Raw genomic sequence first — 19,454 nt, forward strand, 5'->3', positions numbered from 1 at the left:
GTACATCGGACTACTTTACGTGACTATTCTGCGAGCGTGTAAACCAGTTAAGACGCTTGAAAATATCTCTGTGAAAAATGCAAAAATACATTTTGTCTGCAAATTTACTACTCCAGTCTAGTCGCATGAAAGCCGACCAGCGAAGGGAAGTATGGCTTTCATTTTGCACGGTGGCAGAGCAATGCATGCGTATTTATACCCCCTCCCCACCCCTTCGCGTGCTGGCCGAAGCATTAAAAAAAACTGAACACCTAAGCTCAGCAGGTCGTCAGATCAAGAAACTTTCGATTGCAAAGTTTGGCGCATACTTCATCTGCGAACTTTAAAAAAGCCACGTCAGTTTTGAAAAACAAAGCATCGAGGGCGCTGTTTGCTTACATGAAAGCTTTCAATTCTCTCAATGGAACACCAGTTGGGGTTCAATTACATTTATTTGATTCATCAGTAAAACCTGTGTTGCTTTATGGATCTGAGGTGTGGGGTGCATCAGAAAAGTTAGTGTGGAAAGATTTACAGATTATTTTGCAAAACCTGTCAGTGAATTTGAGTCCATTCATATGAAAGCATGTAAACACATTCTTGGTGTTAGTAAAACTGCCAGCATCCATGCTTGTCTTGGTGAACTTGGGCGTTACTGATTACTGATATCAGTTATTTTGAATGATTAAATTTTGGGTTCGCCTTAAGAATTAAATGTCCAAGGGCAGTTTGCTGTATACTGCATTTGAACTCCAAAAAAGCTTACACAAGAAAGGTTTCTCGTGTTTCTTACATTTTGTTGGGTCTGTTCTTCTACTGTGCAATTCTAGCATTTTGAATTGTGAGAAATGTAAACGCTCAACAGTTATCGAACTTGTGAAAAAGTCTTTAAAGTCTAAATTTAAGGAAGCCTGGAAAAATGCCTTGTCAAAAAATAACAAATTAAATGTATACTGTAGTTACTGTATTAAAAACATGTTAAATGTGAAAATTATCTATCACTTGTTAAGTCTCCATTTCACAGAATTACTTTGACAAAGGCAAGAATTTCTGACCATACTTTTGCAGTAGAAATTGGTCGTTTTAAAAACATTCAAAGACATCTTAGACTTTGTACCCTTTGTCATTCTGGTGTTGGTGATGAAATCCATTGTATTTTGTTATGTCCAAGTAAACCAGCACAAACTGTACGAACAATTTACTTTGAAATAATTTTTAGCTCCCATAGCCATATGTATATATGGCAATGGAAGCTATTCTTATAGGCTAGGGAAATGTCTGTATGTCTGTATGTCTGTATGTCTGTATGTCTGTATGTCTGTCCGTCAACATCAAAAACTCCAAAACCGCTGTACATTTCATCTTGATATTTGGTGTGTACATGGATGATGGGCTGTAGATGAGATTTTGTTCAAATGAAGTTGTCATTGCCAAAAATATGCAAATTAAGTGAAAAAATGTAAAAACAGTCAAAATTGAAAAAACTCAATAACCACTGAGCAGATTACATGAAAAATTAGCATGTAAGTACTTTGGGCTGACATGAAATGATTGTGCACATCTTGGGTCAGTATCTTGGACTTGCTATTTTTCATGAATTTTTTTGTAATTTTCTCCCATTTTTGGTCAAAAAATCTCCTGCTCTATAACCACAAGTCCGATTGATTTGAAACTTGGTATGGAAGTGCATAGGAGTGACCTTTCCCAAATTTGGGCAAATCGTGGTGAAATTTGCATATTTTTAGTTTACACGTCCATAGACTCCCATGTATAAGGCAGATCTCCATAGACTCCCATGTATAAGGCCACGAAAAATAAAAATTTAGTTTCTCATCGTATTCATATTGCAAAAAGGATGCAGTGACACAATTTTTAGTCCCCACGGATGAAGTCCAGTGAGCTTATAGATTGGGTCATGTCTGTCTGTTCGTCCATCCGTTCACGCAGATATCTTGGATATTTTGACAAAATGTCATGTGACCTTGATGACCTTTGATCTCAAATATACATATTTGTCCATAACTCAGTAACCACAAGTGCTACCACCCTTCATATATGGTATGATGGGACACCTTATGACGCCACATATTGTACCTCATTAATTATGCACATATCTAATTTTGAGCGAGCCAATAGAGCTAGAGGTCTGATTTTTGGTATATAGGGATAACTTAGCAAAATAATTTTTTGACAAAATGTCACGTGACCTCTGTGACCTTTGACCTCAAATACACATATTTGTCCATAACTCAGTAACCACAAGTGCTACAGCCTTCATGTATGGTATGATGGGACAGCTTATGACGCCACATATTGTACCTCATTAATTATGCGCATATCTAATTTGAGCGAGCCAATAGAGCTAGAGGTCTGATTTTTGGTATATAGGGATAACTTAGCAATACAATTTTTTTGACAAAATGTCACGTGACCTCGGTGACCTTTGACCTCAAATATACATATTTGTCCATAACCTAGTAACCAAAAGTGCTACAGCCTTCATGTATGGTATGATGGGACACCTTATGACGCCACATATTGTACCTCATTAATTATGCACATATCTAATTTTGAGCGAGCCAATAGAGCTAGAGGTCTGATTTTTAGTATATAGGGATAACTTAGCAAAACAATTTTTTTGACAAAATGTCACGTGACCTCGGTGACCTTTGACCTCAAATATACATATTTCTCCATAACTCAGTAACCACAAGTGCTACAGCCTTCATGTATGGTATGATGGGACACCTTATGACGCCACATATTGTACCTCATTAATTATGCACATATCTAATTTTGAGCGAGCCAATAGAGCTAGAGGTCTGATTTTTGGTATATAGGGATAACTTAGCAATACAATTTTATTGACAAAATGTCACGTGACCTCGGTGACCTTTGACCTCAAATATACATATTTGTCTATAACTCAGTAACCACAAGTGCTACAGCCTTCATGTATGGTATGATGGGACAGCTTATGACGCCACATATTGTACCTCATTAATTATGCGCATATCTAATTTTGAGCGAGCCAATAGAGCTAGAGGTCTGATTTTTGGTATATAGGGATAACTTAGCAATACAATTTTTTTGACAAAATGTCACGTGACCTCGGTGACCTTTGACCTCAAATATACATATTTGTCTATAACTCAGTAACCACAAGTGCTACAGCCTTCATATATGGTATGATGGGACACCTTATGACGCCACATATTGTACCTCATTAATTATGTGCATATCTAATTTTGAGCGAGCCAATAGAGCTAGAGGTCTGATTTTTGGTATATAGGGATAACTTAGCAATACAATTTTTTTGACAAAATGTCACGTGACCTCGGTGACCTTTGACCTCAAATATACATATTTTCCATAACTCGGTAACCACAAGTGCTTCACCCTTCATATTTGGTATGATTGGACACCTTATGACACCACATACTGTACCTCAATAATTATGCACATATCTCATTCTGAGCAAGCCAATAGAGCTGGACGTCTGATTTTTGGTATATAGGGATAACTATAGGAGAGAAATTTTTTGACCAAATGTCATGTGACCTCGATGACCTTTTACCTAAAATATATGTTTATGTCAATAAATAAGTAACCACAAGTGCTATGTCCTTTGTATTTAGTAGGATGGGAGACCTTATGACAACACACGCTTTACCTCATTAATTATGTACACATCTAATTCTGGGCAAGCGAATAGAGCTAGAGATCTGATTTTTCGGCATATAGGGATTAATTAGCAATATAATTTTTTTTTTCAAAATGTCATGTGACCTCGATGACCTTTGACCTTGATTATACATATATATGCATATTTCAGTAACCACAAGTTCTATACCCTCCAATTCTGATAGGATATTAGACCTTAAGATGTCACATCTTGTACCTCATTTATAATGCGCATATGTATTTCTTGGCTGGCCAATACTGCTAGAGGTCTGATCTTTTTTCCCGATTTAGAACCATAATTTAGACATGCCTCATGTGTTTCAAATTGGGAACAACGACATAGACCTATGTGCCCATAGATCTCAACATATACACTCCAGTGATACTTCTTAATGACCACATTTTCCTGCCCCATCAAGACTAATACTCCTATTACAAGTGGGGACTATGTCATTGTCAATGACTTGTTGAGTTAATGGTTGTATCACAGTATTCGATATATCTAATTCTGTATTTTTTCCATTTTATATTCTGAATAATTACATTAAACATATTTCACTGTCTCCAGTACATTACATTTAAGTATTTTCACTTTATGCACTTTATCCCTTTCATACATGTTCAAATATCTGACCAGAGAACAAACACTAAATAGTCCAGGATGGGAGCTACAGTGTCATTGACGCTATTTTTATCATTCAGAACCAGCTAAATTGCTTTGACAATGATTCTCTTTTTAAGTACTTTTTGTCATGTACTGACAGTTGCATTGTTCATGTTGTTGCAAAATACATGAATGAATTGTTACAGATTTTCAGACAGAAAGTTTAATCACTTCTGAGCTAATTTGAATGAAGTGAATCTGAAAACTTTTCAGTGTTATACATTTTCTTCCCCTTCTCTTTCTTTCTGAGCAAATGTCATTATTGTGAACATGGCTAATAAATAAATAAGTCATCGTTGATGACACAGTCCCCACTTGTTAATGGGTACTTTGATTACAGGCCCTCAGAGAGGATACAATCCACTTCATTAGGTCTGTGATAAAAATACTTTTGAATAAATTCGCTTGATACATGTGTGAGTTGTAGTTCAGGACATGATAAAATCGTAATAAAATGGCCACATGGCGGCAATATTGGATCGTATCACAAAACAAATCAATGTGCATATGTATGACATAGGTCACTGTCCTTGTACCGACTTTGATTAAAATCGGTTGAGATATGCCTGAGTTATGGCTTTGTACATGAAAAAATAATAACAAAATGGCCGCCCAGCAGCCATATTGGATCGTATCAAAAAACAAATTATAGTGCATATGTATGACATTGGTCAATCTCCTTGTACCAACTTTGAATAAATTCGCTTGATACATGTGTGAGTTCTGGTTCTGGACATGAAAAAAATGTAATAAATTGGCCATACGGCGGCCATGTTGGATCGTATCACAAAACAAATCAATGTGCATGTGTATGACATAGGTCAATGTCCTTGTACCAAGTTTGAATAATATCGGTTGAGATATGCCTGAGTTATGACTCTGTACATGAAAAATCGTAACAAAATGGCCGCACGGCGGCCATATTGGATCACCAAAAAAATTGAAGTGCATGTCTATGACATTGGTCAATGTCCTTGTACCAACTTTGAATAAAATCAGTTGAAACATGCCTGAGTTATGGCTCTGTACATGAAAAAAATCGTAATAAAATGGCCGCCTGGCAGCCATATTGGATCGTATCACAAAACAAATTGACGTGCATCTGTATGACATATGAAGTAATCCTTGTATCAAGTTTGAATGAAATCGCTCCAGGCATCTCTGAGATATCTGCGTGAACGGACGGACGGGCACACGCACGCACGGACATTACCAAACCTATAAGTCCCCCCGGACGGTGTCCGTGGGGACTGTAACCTCTACAAATGTAATAATCTCCACAAATGTAATATCAACCACAATTGTAATAAAATGCACCCATAAATGTAATATCGCCCATAAATGTAACAAAATCAACCATAAATGTAATAAAAACACCAACCACAAATGTAATAAATGATAACCATAAATGTAATAAACAAAACACCCATAAATGTAATACTTATCAACCATAAATGTAATAAATCTATTTTGTCGTTGCAATCGAGGAATTAGCCCTTAAATATTGATCTATGTAATAAGGAAAGCAACTCCACACATTATTCATTTCTTAATTGTTTGGGTTTAGTGTGTTTTGCATATTTGAAAGTGTATTTTACGTTTCCCTGTTTTGTGTACAGAACTGATTGGCCATGGCTAGACACAGCTGTAATGTGAATGTCAGTGCAGTCTCTACTCCAGAGTGGGGAAGACTGTATAACACTACGATCCTTTAACGCCGTTTTTTCGAAAATTGCCGTACTTTTTAATCAATTGCCTCAAATTCGTCTTCAGTGGATAAATTGTGTGTCCCACTTGAAGTTTGTTCATTCACTAGGGATGCCAGGATGTCTAATTTTGTTCTACAGTGTTCAAGGGAGTGTTCGTATTGTTTTTTACTAGATTGAAATATATGTTCTCGTCAACATGTTTTGTGTCGTAAGTTTCTGTTATACGGTTTTATATTTCTCTGTTATTTGTTCTGAGTCATCTGTCATAAACTTTGTGTGGTATCACTGGTTGATGAGTTATTTTGACGCTTCCTTATTATGTAATTATCAGTGTCTAGAACTGCTGTTCCACTTCCATTATCTAATGGTTTGATCAGTACCTCGCCGTTTTCTGATAGCGTTTCAAAGTATTCTATTCTGTGTTTCGGAAAGGAAACCTAGTTTCAGGAAAGTATGCAATAACATTACACTAGTCTTATTAAAGTTATTATTTACTCAGGGCATTGATAAACAAATGATCACATATGCAAGTTCAAGTTTATTACATTATGGTTGAGTTTTATTACATTTATGGTTAATTTGTTTATTACATTTGTGGTTGCGGGTTATTACATTAATGGTTGACTATTTTATTACATTGTGGTTGATTTTTATTACAATTGTGGTTGATATTACATTTGTGGAGATTATTACATTTGTGGAGGTTACAGGGACTGATAAAAAATACAAAGCACGTAAAGAACGAAAGTTGCCACTTGTCTGTCTGCAAATTTGTAAATTTCCACGCGCAAACTACGCCAGGGGTCACACACCGACACACTCGTAACTTGTCGAGGTTTTATTTTTTTACGTCATTAGGCGGGAGTAATTCTTTTTTCAAACTGCGAAATAATCATAAACATACAAATTTGTGATATATCCTAGACGATAAATCATCGTCCCTCCACCATCAATCCAAATGTGCAAATTTTAAACCGTTTATTTGTTTTCCTTCGGCAGCAAAAAGCCACAAAAGTGCATAGGGGAAGCGACGGGGTCACGTATCGACGGCGTTCGAAAATGGTGTCAGGCACAGACGAGCGTCACTGAATCGCTCGACAGATCGAGTAAAACTAAGGAAAAGGGCAAACTCTGTCGAAAATCGCAGAAATTAGAGCATTAAAATATTATAAACTTAATGAGATACTAATTAGCGATTACTAACTTCAATTTGGTTCGCAAAAATCATTGTAATCAACCCCCGACGGTGACACTCTCAGAGAGCATGGACATCCATGCTCCTTCCACAAAATTTCGAAATACCCCTATTAAAGCTGGGTTTTTTCAACAAAAAGGCACCCTTATTTTGAGAAATATGGGAGGAAATACGACCAAAACTACCCCTTTACTTACAAAATCCAGGAGAGAGAGACGTAATATTAGATCAGGTCAATGCTGAATTATTATATTGTTTTCACATGTAGAAAACTTCGGAACAGGAGTGTCAAACTCATAACATTTTAAACATACACAACAGATTAAATAGCCAGAACAAACCAACCTATTTAGGGGAGCTGGGATCGTAACGCAGGGTGATTCCCGAACGGGATTTCGAATCACAGTTTTAAACCAGATTAAAGCATAAGCTTAGGAAACGCAAAATGAAACTTTTGGTGAAGTTTGAGTGCCTGATAAATATTTCCCGGGATATTTGAAACCTTTCTTAGTCCAGGTTTTTGGAAAAAGTACTCCCTTTTCTCGATTTCACGGAACCAGAGAATAAAAACGCCTCTTCCCCGTGCATGGATACCCATTTCCCCCGACAGTGTCACCGCCGGAAATCAACCATTCACCACCTGTACCTCGAGAAGGGGTACTGACGACTGATGGATTTTTATACTTTCATCTGTCTCGCGAGGCTGACACGAAAGTTTGAAAAAATCGCATTTTTAGTCAGATTTTGGAATTTTATCACATGATTTGTATACACACCATATTCCTGAAATTGTAGACAACTTGGAGCCCTAGAATGACGTCTTGTAGAGAACTTGGATCCCAAAAATTACGTCATTCTACGACATATAGCGCGAGAACGGCGCAAAATAAGAAACGATATCAAAATTGAGCAAGTCGGAAATATTTTACTACATAGGAGTTTATTAAACAGCTCTACACTACAGTCGCTTGTGGTTCGGTACATGGTACAGCGAGGGCCGCATATATGTGCGTTAGAAAAGTGTAGGAACCGAGAGGGCAGTTAACTAAGCTCCAAAGCCAATTTTTGTCGCCTTTATTAAATATACCCCAGTAAATTCGTTTTCAGATTTTCGCGAAAACTTTGGTTAAAAGCCTTAGCTTATGCAATGTGATGGGTCCAAAAATATCAAAAAATTAGAGAAAAGTTCGAAACAAATTGTGAAATGTTGCACTAAAATTTTGGTGGGGAAAAGTACAACACTCAATTCAATTGCTTGCCCATTGATGAAAGGGGGAGGGACGTCAAGACATATTTTTGTCCCCACCCAGCATCCCACGGCTATATAGCTAGAAGATCAAATGATCAGCCGTTAGGCAAAAAAAAGAGATTTGTTCTGTTCCTTGACATTTAGCAAAAGTGATACGATGACTCTGTTTTTTTTTCTTTCTTTTTTATTCATAACAATGCTAATTTGACTTAGTGATGCAGCTTAAAATAGTTATTGTCTTTTATCACTGTCTACAAAATAATTTCGTTTTCTTTTTATCATTTTTGACATGCGTCATGGAACATAGAGTGCAATTGGCCGAGAGGATGCAAATATCAGTTATTCAGCCAATGAGACAAAACTTAACACAAGTCGCTGATCGTAGAAACGTGCGTGATATGAAAACAGTGTGAACCGCTGGTGTCGCATTAGCCCCCTGCGTACAGGTCTGTGTGTTCCCGGCGTTATACGGCCTCCACCGTATAACGTATAAGGGCGTATAACGCCGGGAACACACAGACCTGTACGCAGGGCTAGTGTCGCATCGGCCGCTGTCCGCATGTAGGACACATGAACAGAGCTTTCTATGTGACTGTCAGAGGTAAGAGATAGCATGTGAATTATTCAATTGGTAATATCTTTTTGGAGGATGTAGTGGCCCTGTGAAAAAGGACGCTCGGTTTGTGATCAGAGTTAATCTGATTTAGCATCAGACCCGGTTAATGCCGCCCTTCACTTCTAATATACCTTAGTCTTGACTTTGTTGGTATCCCAGTTTAGGTGTCACGGACCTGTGACTGACCCTGCTATAGGACCATCGGAATTCTTCACTTGGCTGTCACACAAACAAAAACAGGGGGCAACAGCACACCCAACAAAGGCTGTATGGCTTTCCTAAAGACGCGATATGTGACTCCCACAGGAAAGCATGTTGCTACAGACATCTGTAGGTTTTCGTAAGTGAGAGACTGGACCATGGAATTAGGGCGCTTTTTGAGGGACTAAAACTTTGGGACTCCATCATCCACTGACATTGAGAAGTGGACAGGACCAACAGACTGAAGGAATTCAAAGTGGATTGATAGACTGAGGGAACCTTGGAGAAAGTCTGAAAGACTGAATAAAGCGACTTGAGTGGAAATCAGGGACAGTCATACAGTGAATGAGGGTACTGGACCAATGGAATGAGGGGGAGAGGCTTGATCGATAGTAAAAATATGAGAGGAACGGGTTTACAGAAAATAGCAGCAGAACAGATAGATATATCTGTTGCAGTCATTAATCAAGGTGTCAATAAATGTGATCCACACTGTATGTACACGTATATAGTACAATACACATTGACAATTATGTAGCTTGAGATTGCAGGCAATGATTTATGTCAACATTTTCTGATACTACATGCACATGCAATGACAAATCTAGTTAGGCTGTGTTCCCAAATAACGATTAGGGGGGGGGGGGGGGCTAGAGGAATCTCGATTGAAATCTTTTTTTTTTTCAGATCCCCCCCTAAGTACCCTAAAAAATTTTCAAATGCCCCCCCTCTATATGGTCAAAATTTTTCAAGTCCCCCCCCCAACTATCACAGGCCCGCATATTTGTAAAGGATGTGAGCGCAGAAAAAATAAACATGTATTGCGCCGTTCTACTCACAGGTGTTCAACACTACCTGTATTCGCACTTTGTATTCCCAAGGCAATTGTTCTTTAAATGCATCAGTGAATTTTTTAGATTTATTTGTCTAAAAGCCAACTTGAGTTAATCCAACTCTGGCCAGGTCAATTGCTCCTGTCAGAAGTACACAAAATGCAATCATGAGAGAGTAGGAAAACTGTGAATTCTGGCTAATTGCCGTATTGCACAGTGACCTACCAAAAATTGTTTCAAAATTACAAGACCTATATGAATTAGATGCTACTCAAAATTGACAATACCGGAAGGTTAAAATATTCCATCAAATAAATGTTTTAATCTCTGAAATTTTGGGTGTGATAATTGCAAATTTTGGTTAAAAAATAATTCCATTTGGTCACATATTTTGTCTTTTAGTCTTTACTATTCAAAGTTTTACTTCTGTATCATTTTATAATAAGAGTGTGAAAATTTAGAAAATCAAGCATGGTGACCCCATCTTTTTTCTTTAATATTTGATTATTCTCATATGCCAGAATTCAAACATTTCTATGTTTTCTTTCATGTGTTGCTCTAGACTGGCCTGATCTTGTGTACAAGTGAGTTTTACTGTCATGAGTGTCATTTGACCAAAACTCTTCTTCAACTACCATGTACATCAGAGTCAGAGCTGTCTCTGTCACTGTTCAGGTATGCAGTGACAGTGACACTGCAGTAGCAGGGTAGTATCTGATAGTGACACTACCCGTAGGCAGTAGCTGTATTAACTTTGATAATTTTGGCAATATTTTTGTTCAGTTTTACAACTGTGTTCTTGTTCTATACTCCCTACAGCATTTTGAATTGTCCAGTATTCAACTTGCTATCACAGCCTATGTATGTGTACCATGCATTTGTATCACTGACAACTGACTGTCAGTCTGGACTCCAATTAAATTATCACTAAATACATATTTATATTTATTTATACAGGCTCGCGACAAACTAAAGATTGTGTGTTTGAGCATGCTGTAGGGAGATAGCAAGAAACTGTAGTTGTTATATTGCATAGAAATATTGCAGAAATCATTAACAGTTGCAGCTTCTGCCCTGTTACGAGGCTCAAGTTTGTTTTTTACGACAAATCACACGTTTAGATTTTTTCGAGATAAAAGTCATGAAATGTGACAAAATGATTCTAGATTTTGTTAAATTATTACTAACATTACAACATTTTGATGACATAAAAAATGGTATTCATTTTTCATTGAATTACCTACAAAAACTTGGAATTGGAAAATGTGAAACTCAAAAGGGACCCAAAAATTTTCAAGTCCCCCCTACAGGTACAGCAAAATTTTCAAGTCCCCCCCCTCCAATACCCCCAAAATTTTCAAATCCCCCCCTGAATTCCTCCAGCCCCCCTAACCGTTTTTTGTGAACGCAGCCTTACAGACAGAATGTAAGTTATTTTACAAGTAAAGGAACAGAGACCACCTTGTGATGTGTGAACACTACTTATGAAAAAGGAAGGTGAAAAATTCAAATGTTATATGAAAGCTAGTGCCATGAGTGGTTGTTACTTGGTGATCATACAAATCATGTTATGTCCTGATGATTTTGAAGCCTGACATTATTTAGTGCAAAATGAAAAATTGGTGCAGACAGTCGTAATGCAGCAATAAATGTAATGTATTTTTGTTTACAGGCCAGAGAAGGATGTCAGAACACATTGCAGACTGAATTTGGAATTGATTGGCCAAGTGAACTCACATGTGATAAGTTTCCAAGACGTGATGAGGGATCAAGTGATAAGGCTTCAAGACGTGGTGAGGAATCAAAGAGAAAGAAGAAAAAGAAAAAGAATAAACAAAGCTGTTTTTATTATGAACCAGGCAAGTTAGTTTCCGTATTGATTGCTTTATGACCATTGCCATAAACTCTCAAACATTTTAAATTTGATTCATTTGTAAAATGTTCGATTTTCAGTTGATTTTTATTTTACTTCAACACACCCCTCTGCATTCTTCTTACAACATATAGAGTCTAACATGCTTTGTGTCCAAAGAGCAGTGTCCTGTGGATGCTTTTGAGCCGAAAGCAATTTTTGTAATTGAAGAGAAAGTCTTACAAAGTATGATACAATAGAAAAAACCCTGACACAAATATTGTCCTATACAGACATTTGTCTCTTCTGATCAACACAAAACACAAATGTATCATTTAAGTTTTGAAATTAATGTTTTCTCTCAACTTACATGTTATTAATGAGTCCATCAATATATGTATAATGTAAGAAGTCTTCTAATTGATCAAAAAACACCATATTTATCTTGTAGTACTGCCGACTAGAATGGTAACACCGCCTGAAATTTTAGAGGAACCTGAATCAGTAACTCTGATGGTTGGAGGAATTATAGAATTAAAATGTGCAGCTGTGTATGAAGACTCATTAAAATATTCTTGGCGTAAAATGGATGGAGAGATCCCTGATGCTAGGTAATATTATATATCAGATATTTATATCATATCAGTATATTGATGGCGCAAATACAGTGATCTAATTGGTCGAGACGCGAAAAGACCTGTGGTATATATTGGCGATACCATGGCAGGCATACGCAGGAGCTCTCAGCTTGAGCAAAAATCCGTTTATGACGTTCCACGCCAGAATTTCAATATACTGTTATGATATAATAGCAAAAATCACACCCAGGCAGTGACAGTATACCACTTGATTGTGACCAGTTCACTCTATATATGCACTTGCTATCGCTAGTGCATATATGTCGTGAACTGGTTAAAATCTCGTGGTATACCGTCGCTGGGTGTGTTTTAATAATAATAATAATAATAATAATAATTTATAATAATAATAATTTATTCATTTATAAAGCGACTAAATCCACACAAATACACAAACATCCACACAAATAGTGTGATCAGAGACGCTGTGTTTTATTGCTTAAATAGCAATGATTCATTTTCATGACCCCTCTATTCTTGACCGCGGAGTGACGTCAGAAGGTGAATCATACTTTAGCAAAAATGACGTAAGAATCCTCAAGTATGTGGATGGCCCATAGTTGAGAATAGAAATTCTACATCCTGATATTGAAGGGCCAATTAAAGCCCTTCCGCATGGACCCCCAGTTGTATTACTTTAGTTTCTCATCTTGTTCTTCCACCATTTGTTTGTTCACCTGGATTTTAAAACCACTGCATGTAACTTCTGAAACATGACAAATGGTTCAGGGATGATCTTGGATGACCTTTGACCTACTAGTAAGTACAGCTCTGGTATTCAGTGGAAGGATTGGGACTTTGTTTAGGTTGGCTAATTAACCTCACAAATTATGTGCATATGGACCTATATAGGATCAAAATATTTTTAGGATGATCTTAGATGAAATTTTTCCTACTTTAAGATATCTCAGCAACTACAAATTGCAAAGCTCAGGAATATAATATTTCTTCTTTGAGCAACTTGTTAAGCCAACCACTAATTATAGTATACTTTGGTGTTCACTTTTGCTGAGAGCCTTAATTTTATCATGAGTCAGCCAGTTACACTGAGTGATGAAAAGCCAATCAATTACTCAATGGGTCATGTAGGGTCATGCAGGATTACAAAAGTGGTCATTGATCTTACTTTTATAATTGGATATGCATATGCCCTATAGCATCAAATCGAGTACTCAGACTGTATATGCCCTATAGCAGTGTTGTCCTTAGAAGCCGGGTGCCGGGTAAACAACCCGTCTGTTTTGCATTTTTCCCCGGCTACTTTTAACATAATTAGATTATTTTTATAGACCTTTTAATTGCGAGATCGCACTGCCGGCTGTTAGACTGCACATGTACGATTAGCAGTTTCGCGACCCCTTTCCCAACTTGGAACTGCACAAACATAAAACAGTCTTTAAATACCCATTTGTGGCTTTTTGAGCAATTTCACTGAACTTGTGAGAGAAAAGCGCTGAAAAGATGTGATTTTGATTAACGATTCAAAGTTCATGAGACTGGCAAGCTAGTTTTCCGCCGGCGCACTGGCTGCCAACGTCACTAATAATCATCTCAACAAATCAAGTTATTGTCAGAGCAATACCGACGCATTTTCTAGATTTAAAAAAATGAGCTAGAATTGAAATTGTTTTAGAACGAACTGTTTATTTGAATGGGTATTTTATTTTCATTCATTATTTTTACGTACTAGAATCCACGGTCACAGGCATGTGTGTTGCCGATCGTTTACTCAGTCACAGGCAGTTGTGTTTCCAACCGTTTTATGCTGTTCTCTCTGACAGCCTTGTCTACCTACTGATACGCTATACGTGTCTGCGTGTATACGCACAGGATATTTCATTTTGTTGGGTGTCATTTTTAGCTCACATTTGGTATACCAATGTGAGGTAATTGTATAAGCTTAATCAGTTCATTTGCATGCCATTTGCATGTCTGTATGTATGTATGTATGTATGTCCGTCCACATCAAAAACAGCTAAACCGCAGCACCTACTGTCTTAGTATTTGGTGTACAGGTGCACCTAGGGGTGGAGATGTGAGTTTGTTCAAATGAACATGTCAGTGCCAAAAATATGCAAATGAGCAGAAAAAAGGAAAAACCCCGCAAATTGCTAAAACTCTGTAACCGTTAGTCAGATTGGGTTGAAACTTGGTGTGCAGGTTCCTTTAGGCATTCTAAAGTAGGTGCGTACAATTTAGGATGAAATTTCCATGTTTCTATTTTTAGGGTAATGTTTTCAGTTTTTAGTCAAAAAATGTCTTTCTCTGAAACCACTCATCTGATTGCTTTGAAAGTTGGTATACATGTTCCTCAGGATGACCTCAGTCAAGTGTATACAAATTGAATTGAGATTGTAATATTTGTAATTTTAGGGCAATTTTCCAAATTTTTGGTCAAAACTTTTTTATTGAAAAATTACTATTCTGATAGCTTTGAAACTTGGTATACAGGTTCCTAAGGTTGATCAAAATCAGTTTCATGAATATCGTGAAGATATCTTGAATTTTGTATTTTTGCTGAATTTTTTGGTTACTTTTCTCATTTTGAGTAAAATTTCTTCTTCTCTGAAACTGCTGGCCCAATTGCTCTCAAATTTGGATTGGATGTTTGCAAGGGTGTTCAGTGTTTCCCCTGGGTTCCAAAATCTTGTAGCAAATTTGGCTAGAAGCCCTAAAAAATTGTTCGCCAAACCAGATATTCAAGTAGCCAAGCCGATACCACTGATCACAAATGACGTCATTTCTTTCTCATTAATATGTAAAAATAAATATTTGTCTGCATTTTCCGTAAGAATGTTAGTGCTACCATGGATACTAAAAGTAACACCAATTTATGGTTCAGATTACAAGGTGAAAACATCAGCTACGCATACAACATAAAATTTGTCCGAATTTCAAGCGACACTTGTCCAAAGTTAGGCGTATGCAACTATATTCGATATTCAGTAACAAACCTGAAATTGCTATCGTGCGATACTGTACATATCGCTACAGACAACGGCACGAAACCTGGTTCAGCATACTAGTTTTTTCAAACGAATCAGATATCCATTCTTGTAGCAGTTCGAAAGTAAAATACTCTCAGACTTGAGAAATTTGTGCATTTTTTTAGACTTCCAATACATTTGCTTTACGCTTGAAGTTTAGCAAGCGAAGCTTGGACAGCGCACAGCGTATCAATGGCGCTTGGGTCAGGGGTCATCATCAAAGACGTCAGTGTGTATTCACTGCCATGGATCGCGGAAATCACGGATCATAAATCCAAATGTTCACGTCTATTATGTTAACAGAACCGTAAAATATCAAATATATACCCTTTTGATATGGAGAAACGTCTTTTTGTTTCACTGACGATCAAGTTAAATGCTCAAATATCGCGACAAGACTTTGCGTATTTATTTGCATGATGTGAACGTGGAACTGGGCCGACTCGGCGGACGAGCGAGGGCTTCTCTGAAAGTCTGTATACGATGTAACGTCACAATACACCACGGTCCGTGATACACTGAAATTGCCGCGAATTTATATTTAAGGAAGCCAATTCACACAAGTTTCTAACGCCAGTAAAGGTATTTTCTTGTTGGCAGCAATACACCACGAACATTTTCGCTATTCAGGAGTGCCTTACTCGCTCTACGTTCTAAAAAATGCCATGTGTATGCTTTTGACCATGCATGCCGCTACCTTCATTTCCAAATTCACGGTCGACTTTCCTACATTGATCATAATTTTTCTTTCCATTTCATAGTTTTACTTGCGCTAAGAATGTTTGTTTTAGGGGTGGTTCCCCCATATTGGTGGAGCAGCCAAAGTCAAAGAGGAAAGTTTGCCGTTTTTGCTTAGTTTCACTGTCTCTACGATCCTTCAAAAGTTCAATTCAGTGTTGACGATGACATGGCTGTCACTGCACGGAGTTGATCTGTGGGCACACATTACGCGTAGTCAAACCCAAAACTTCGCAACATTTTAGTCAACTAGTCATGATATACATGCGGTACTATTGATTTGTGAGTTATTTCGTTACAATTTTATTCATATTCTATGCGTTACAACGCATAAGGTCGGGGATGCACAGAGATAAAGCATTACGTCTCAAGTTGAATGCAGGACATGTGCGCGCGGACAGACAAAGTGATGACGTCATAGTGCAATTTTTGATTCGCAAGTTTGGCTAACTTTTGCCAAAATCTTCTCGCCAAACGCTACTTTTTTCTCGCATTTGCGATTTGGCGAGCGGGCAGCGGAAACACTGGGTGTTACCCTTCTAATTGTTGAAATTACGACAAAATTTGAAATATTACTGTTTTGGGGCAATTTTTGTCATTTTTGGTCAAAAACTCTTAAACAGTATTTTCTTTTTAAAACCCCTGGAGAGACAGCTTTTATATTTGGTGTACAGATGTCCAGAGATGACAATAGTTAGATATGTGGAAATTGTACTGAAATATACAAATTTGTATTTTTAAGACAATTTTGTCATTTTTGGTCAAGAAAACGTGTTCTCAAAATTACTTGTCTGATAGCTTTGTATTTTGGTGCAAAAGTCCCGAGGGATGTTATGAGATACATTTTCTGCTCAAAATGTTTTATATTTTAGGTAATTTTCCTTTGTGACCTTAATGACCTACACCAACCCAGGATATGTTGTGAGAGAGTTTTGAAGGCTGTGAACGTAATTTTGTCATATTTAATATCAATTTGTAGTAAAATTTGATCCAGAAAACAAAGCTGAGGTAAAATTTTTCATTACGAACCAATTTTTGCAACTTTTGCATGTAAGACACACAAGAACTGATGAGAAATTTGGTTCCAGGATAATTCCAGATGTCGTAATCACAGTGGAAGGCATTTCACTATCTGTAACTGATTTAAGTGCTGTTTACATTTGAATGATAGCACTCATAGCATTAATTAAAACATCCCCAAGTTTATAAATACATTTCCTGCCAGCTGGTCTTATGTAAGGGGTGGAACATTTGATATTCAGGAGGGGGTAGGTGATAGAAGATTGATGATGTAGCGTTACTTTTTACCAGATCTCTTGTACATTTTTTCTCACTCTTTATTTTTTCCCCACTCTCCCACCTTTTCTTTTTGTCAAGCTTCTCGGGCTAATTTTTTTGTTGACATTTGCTTATGTATGTAAGATCTGCTCGTCCCATTGCTATAGAAGTTGATATGCATGTTCCTAAAGATGACCTGCAGTACCTAAGTTGCAGACCTTATTTCCTTTTGTCATTCTTGTTTTTCTGGTTTAAATATTTCTTGAATTTACCAATTCAAACCGAATGTGAGCACACTGCCCTTGACGGTATTTTTAGATAATAGGGTTCATCGACAGAGTATGTTACTAAAGGACCACGTCAAAAGATCGATGTCGGCTAGAAATCTAAATTCTTTAAAAAGTTTTTCATCCAACAAAAACGATATTCTAGTTTGATTTGGTTTAGAATTCTTAAAAAAAGATGATGTAATTACATATTTTTGCTCCCTACATTGCCGTAATTGCAACTGGAAAACTTCTTTTTCTTCTAGTTGTCTGAAATAAACAATATATATTGGTGCATGTGTTCACATTACAGTGAATTATCTTTCTGATAAGTTTTTTTTTAACATAAGTAAATGTGTTTTTCATTAGAATACAGTCGTATTCTCATTTTTCCATTCTGGTTGTGTTTTAAGTATGAATTGGAATTATCACAGTAAAGAAATAATGGGAACATCTTATAAATTTTCATCAATTAGATTTCAAGGAGTGGGGCAAAACTTAAAGAATTAAGATTCCTATCTGACATCCATCTTCTGATGTGGTCGCTAAGTTAATTAACTATTTTCTGATTGAATTTAATATCTCTTTTAAATATCATCGTAAAAACAATATAAACGGTTATATACGGAGACCAGATGGTGAATTATTACTAGTATTTATTTAATGTAGATTGTACTTATCATATATTCTTTCTGATTATAATTTTAGCATTTTTGAGTGAGTCTGGGGTTACGTTTTGATTTAGTTATTTGTACATTTCTCTCAAACATTTGATGACCGAGTTCTATCAAGCACTTAACAGCCTGATCCCTCCTCTAATGTCACCTCAGATGCCACCAGAGAACACCATTTCTACTCCCAAATTTTATTTTTCGCCTCGCGAGAGGGGGGGGGGGGCGCATTCCCCCCCCTTTGGCTACGCTCACTCGCTGCTCGGTCGCTTTGCCCCCTCACAGTTCACCCGTCTACTTTCTTAAATTACCTGGGTACTTTTAAATATAAGGACAACACTGCTATAGTATCAAATGAAGTAGTCAGACTGTATATTAATTCATTCATTCATTATGTATGTTGTATAGTATCAAATGAAGTAGTCAGACTGTATATACCCTATCACAATGGAGTACTCAGACTGTATATTCATTCATTCATTCATTCATTATATATGTTGTATAGTATAAGTTGGAGTACTTAGAGTGTATATGCCCTATATTGTACCACAGTTTACTTGCATTGAAGCGCGCACGTACTACCGGTATTTGCAGTGCAGTGCAATACCAAAAACATTATGCCATTTCTTTATGTTAATGAGTATTTACCAGGTTTGACCCGGGACTATTTTTGTTTGGAAACGCAAAAATTGTTGTCTAAAAGATTCGATTTCACTGTAGTTCGATGCTAGTTATCGTAAAATGGATGACATTACCGATAAAAAACTACGACAAAGGAAAATGCATGTGCTTATCGTAGTGTGAGGATAATTTTTATTATCCGGAAGAGCAGTTTGTCATCAGCGAAGCAAAAACATTGATATCGACAACGTGCGACGTCGGTGCAGCCACAGT

General features: G+C 37.0%; 1 protein-coding gene across 1 annotated transcript in view; it reads left to right on the forward strand.

Moving 5' to 3' along the window:
- The window catches only part of LOC139142512 (protein sax-3-like), a 101,033-nt gene that overhangs the window by 31,314 nt on the left and 50,265 nt on the right, over positions 1-19,454 (forward strand). The window contains exons 2-3 of the mRNA XM_070712468.1: positions 11,803-11,989; positions 12,434-12,593. Of these exons, the coding sequence (XP_070568569.1) occupies positions 11,803-11,989; positions 12,434-12,593 (347 nt within the window). The remainder of the gene's footprint in view (positions 1-11,802; positions 11,990-12,433; positions 12,594-19,454) is intronic.

This window comes from Ptychodera flava, chromosome 1 (assembly GCF_041260155.1).
Source record: "Ptychodera flava strain L36383 chromosome 1, AS_Pfla_20210202, whole genome shotgun sequence".
In the NCBI taxonomy this organism is placed as follows: domain Eukaryota; kingdom Metazoa; phylum Hemichordata; class Enteropneusta; family Ptychoderidae; genus Ptychodera; species Ptychodera flava.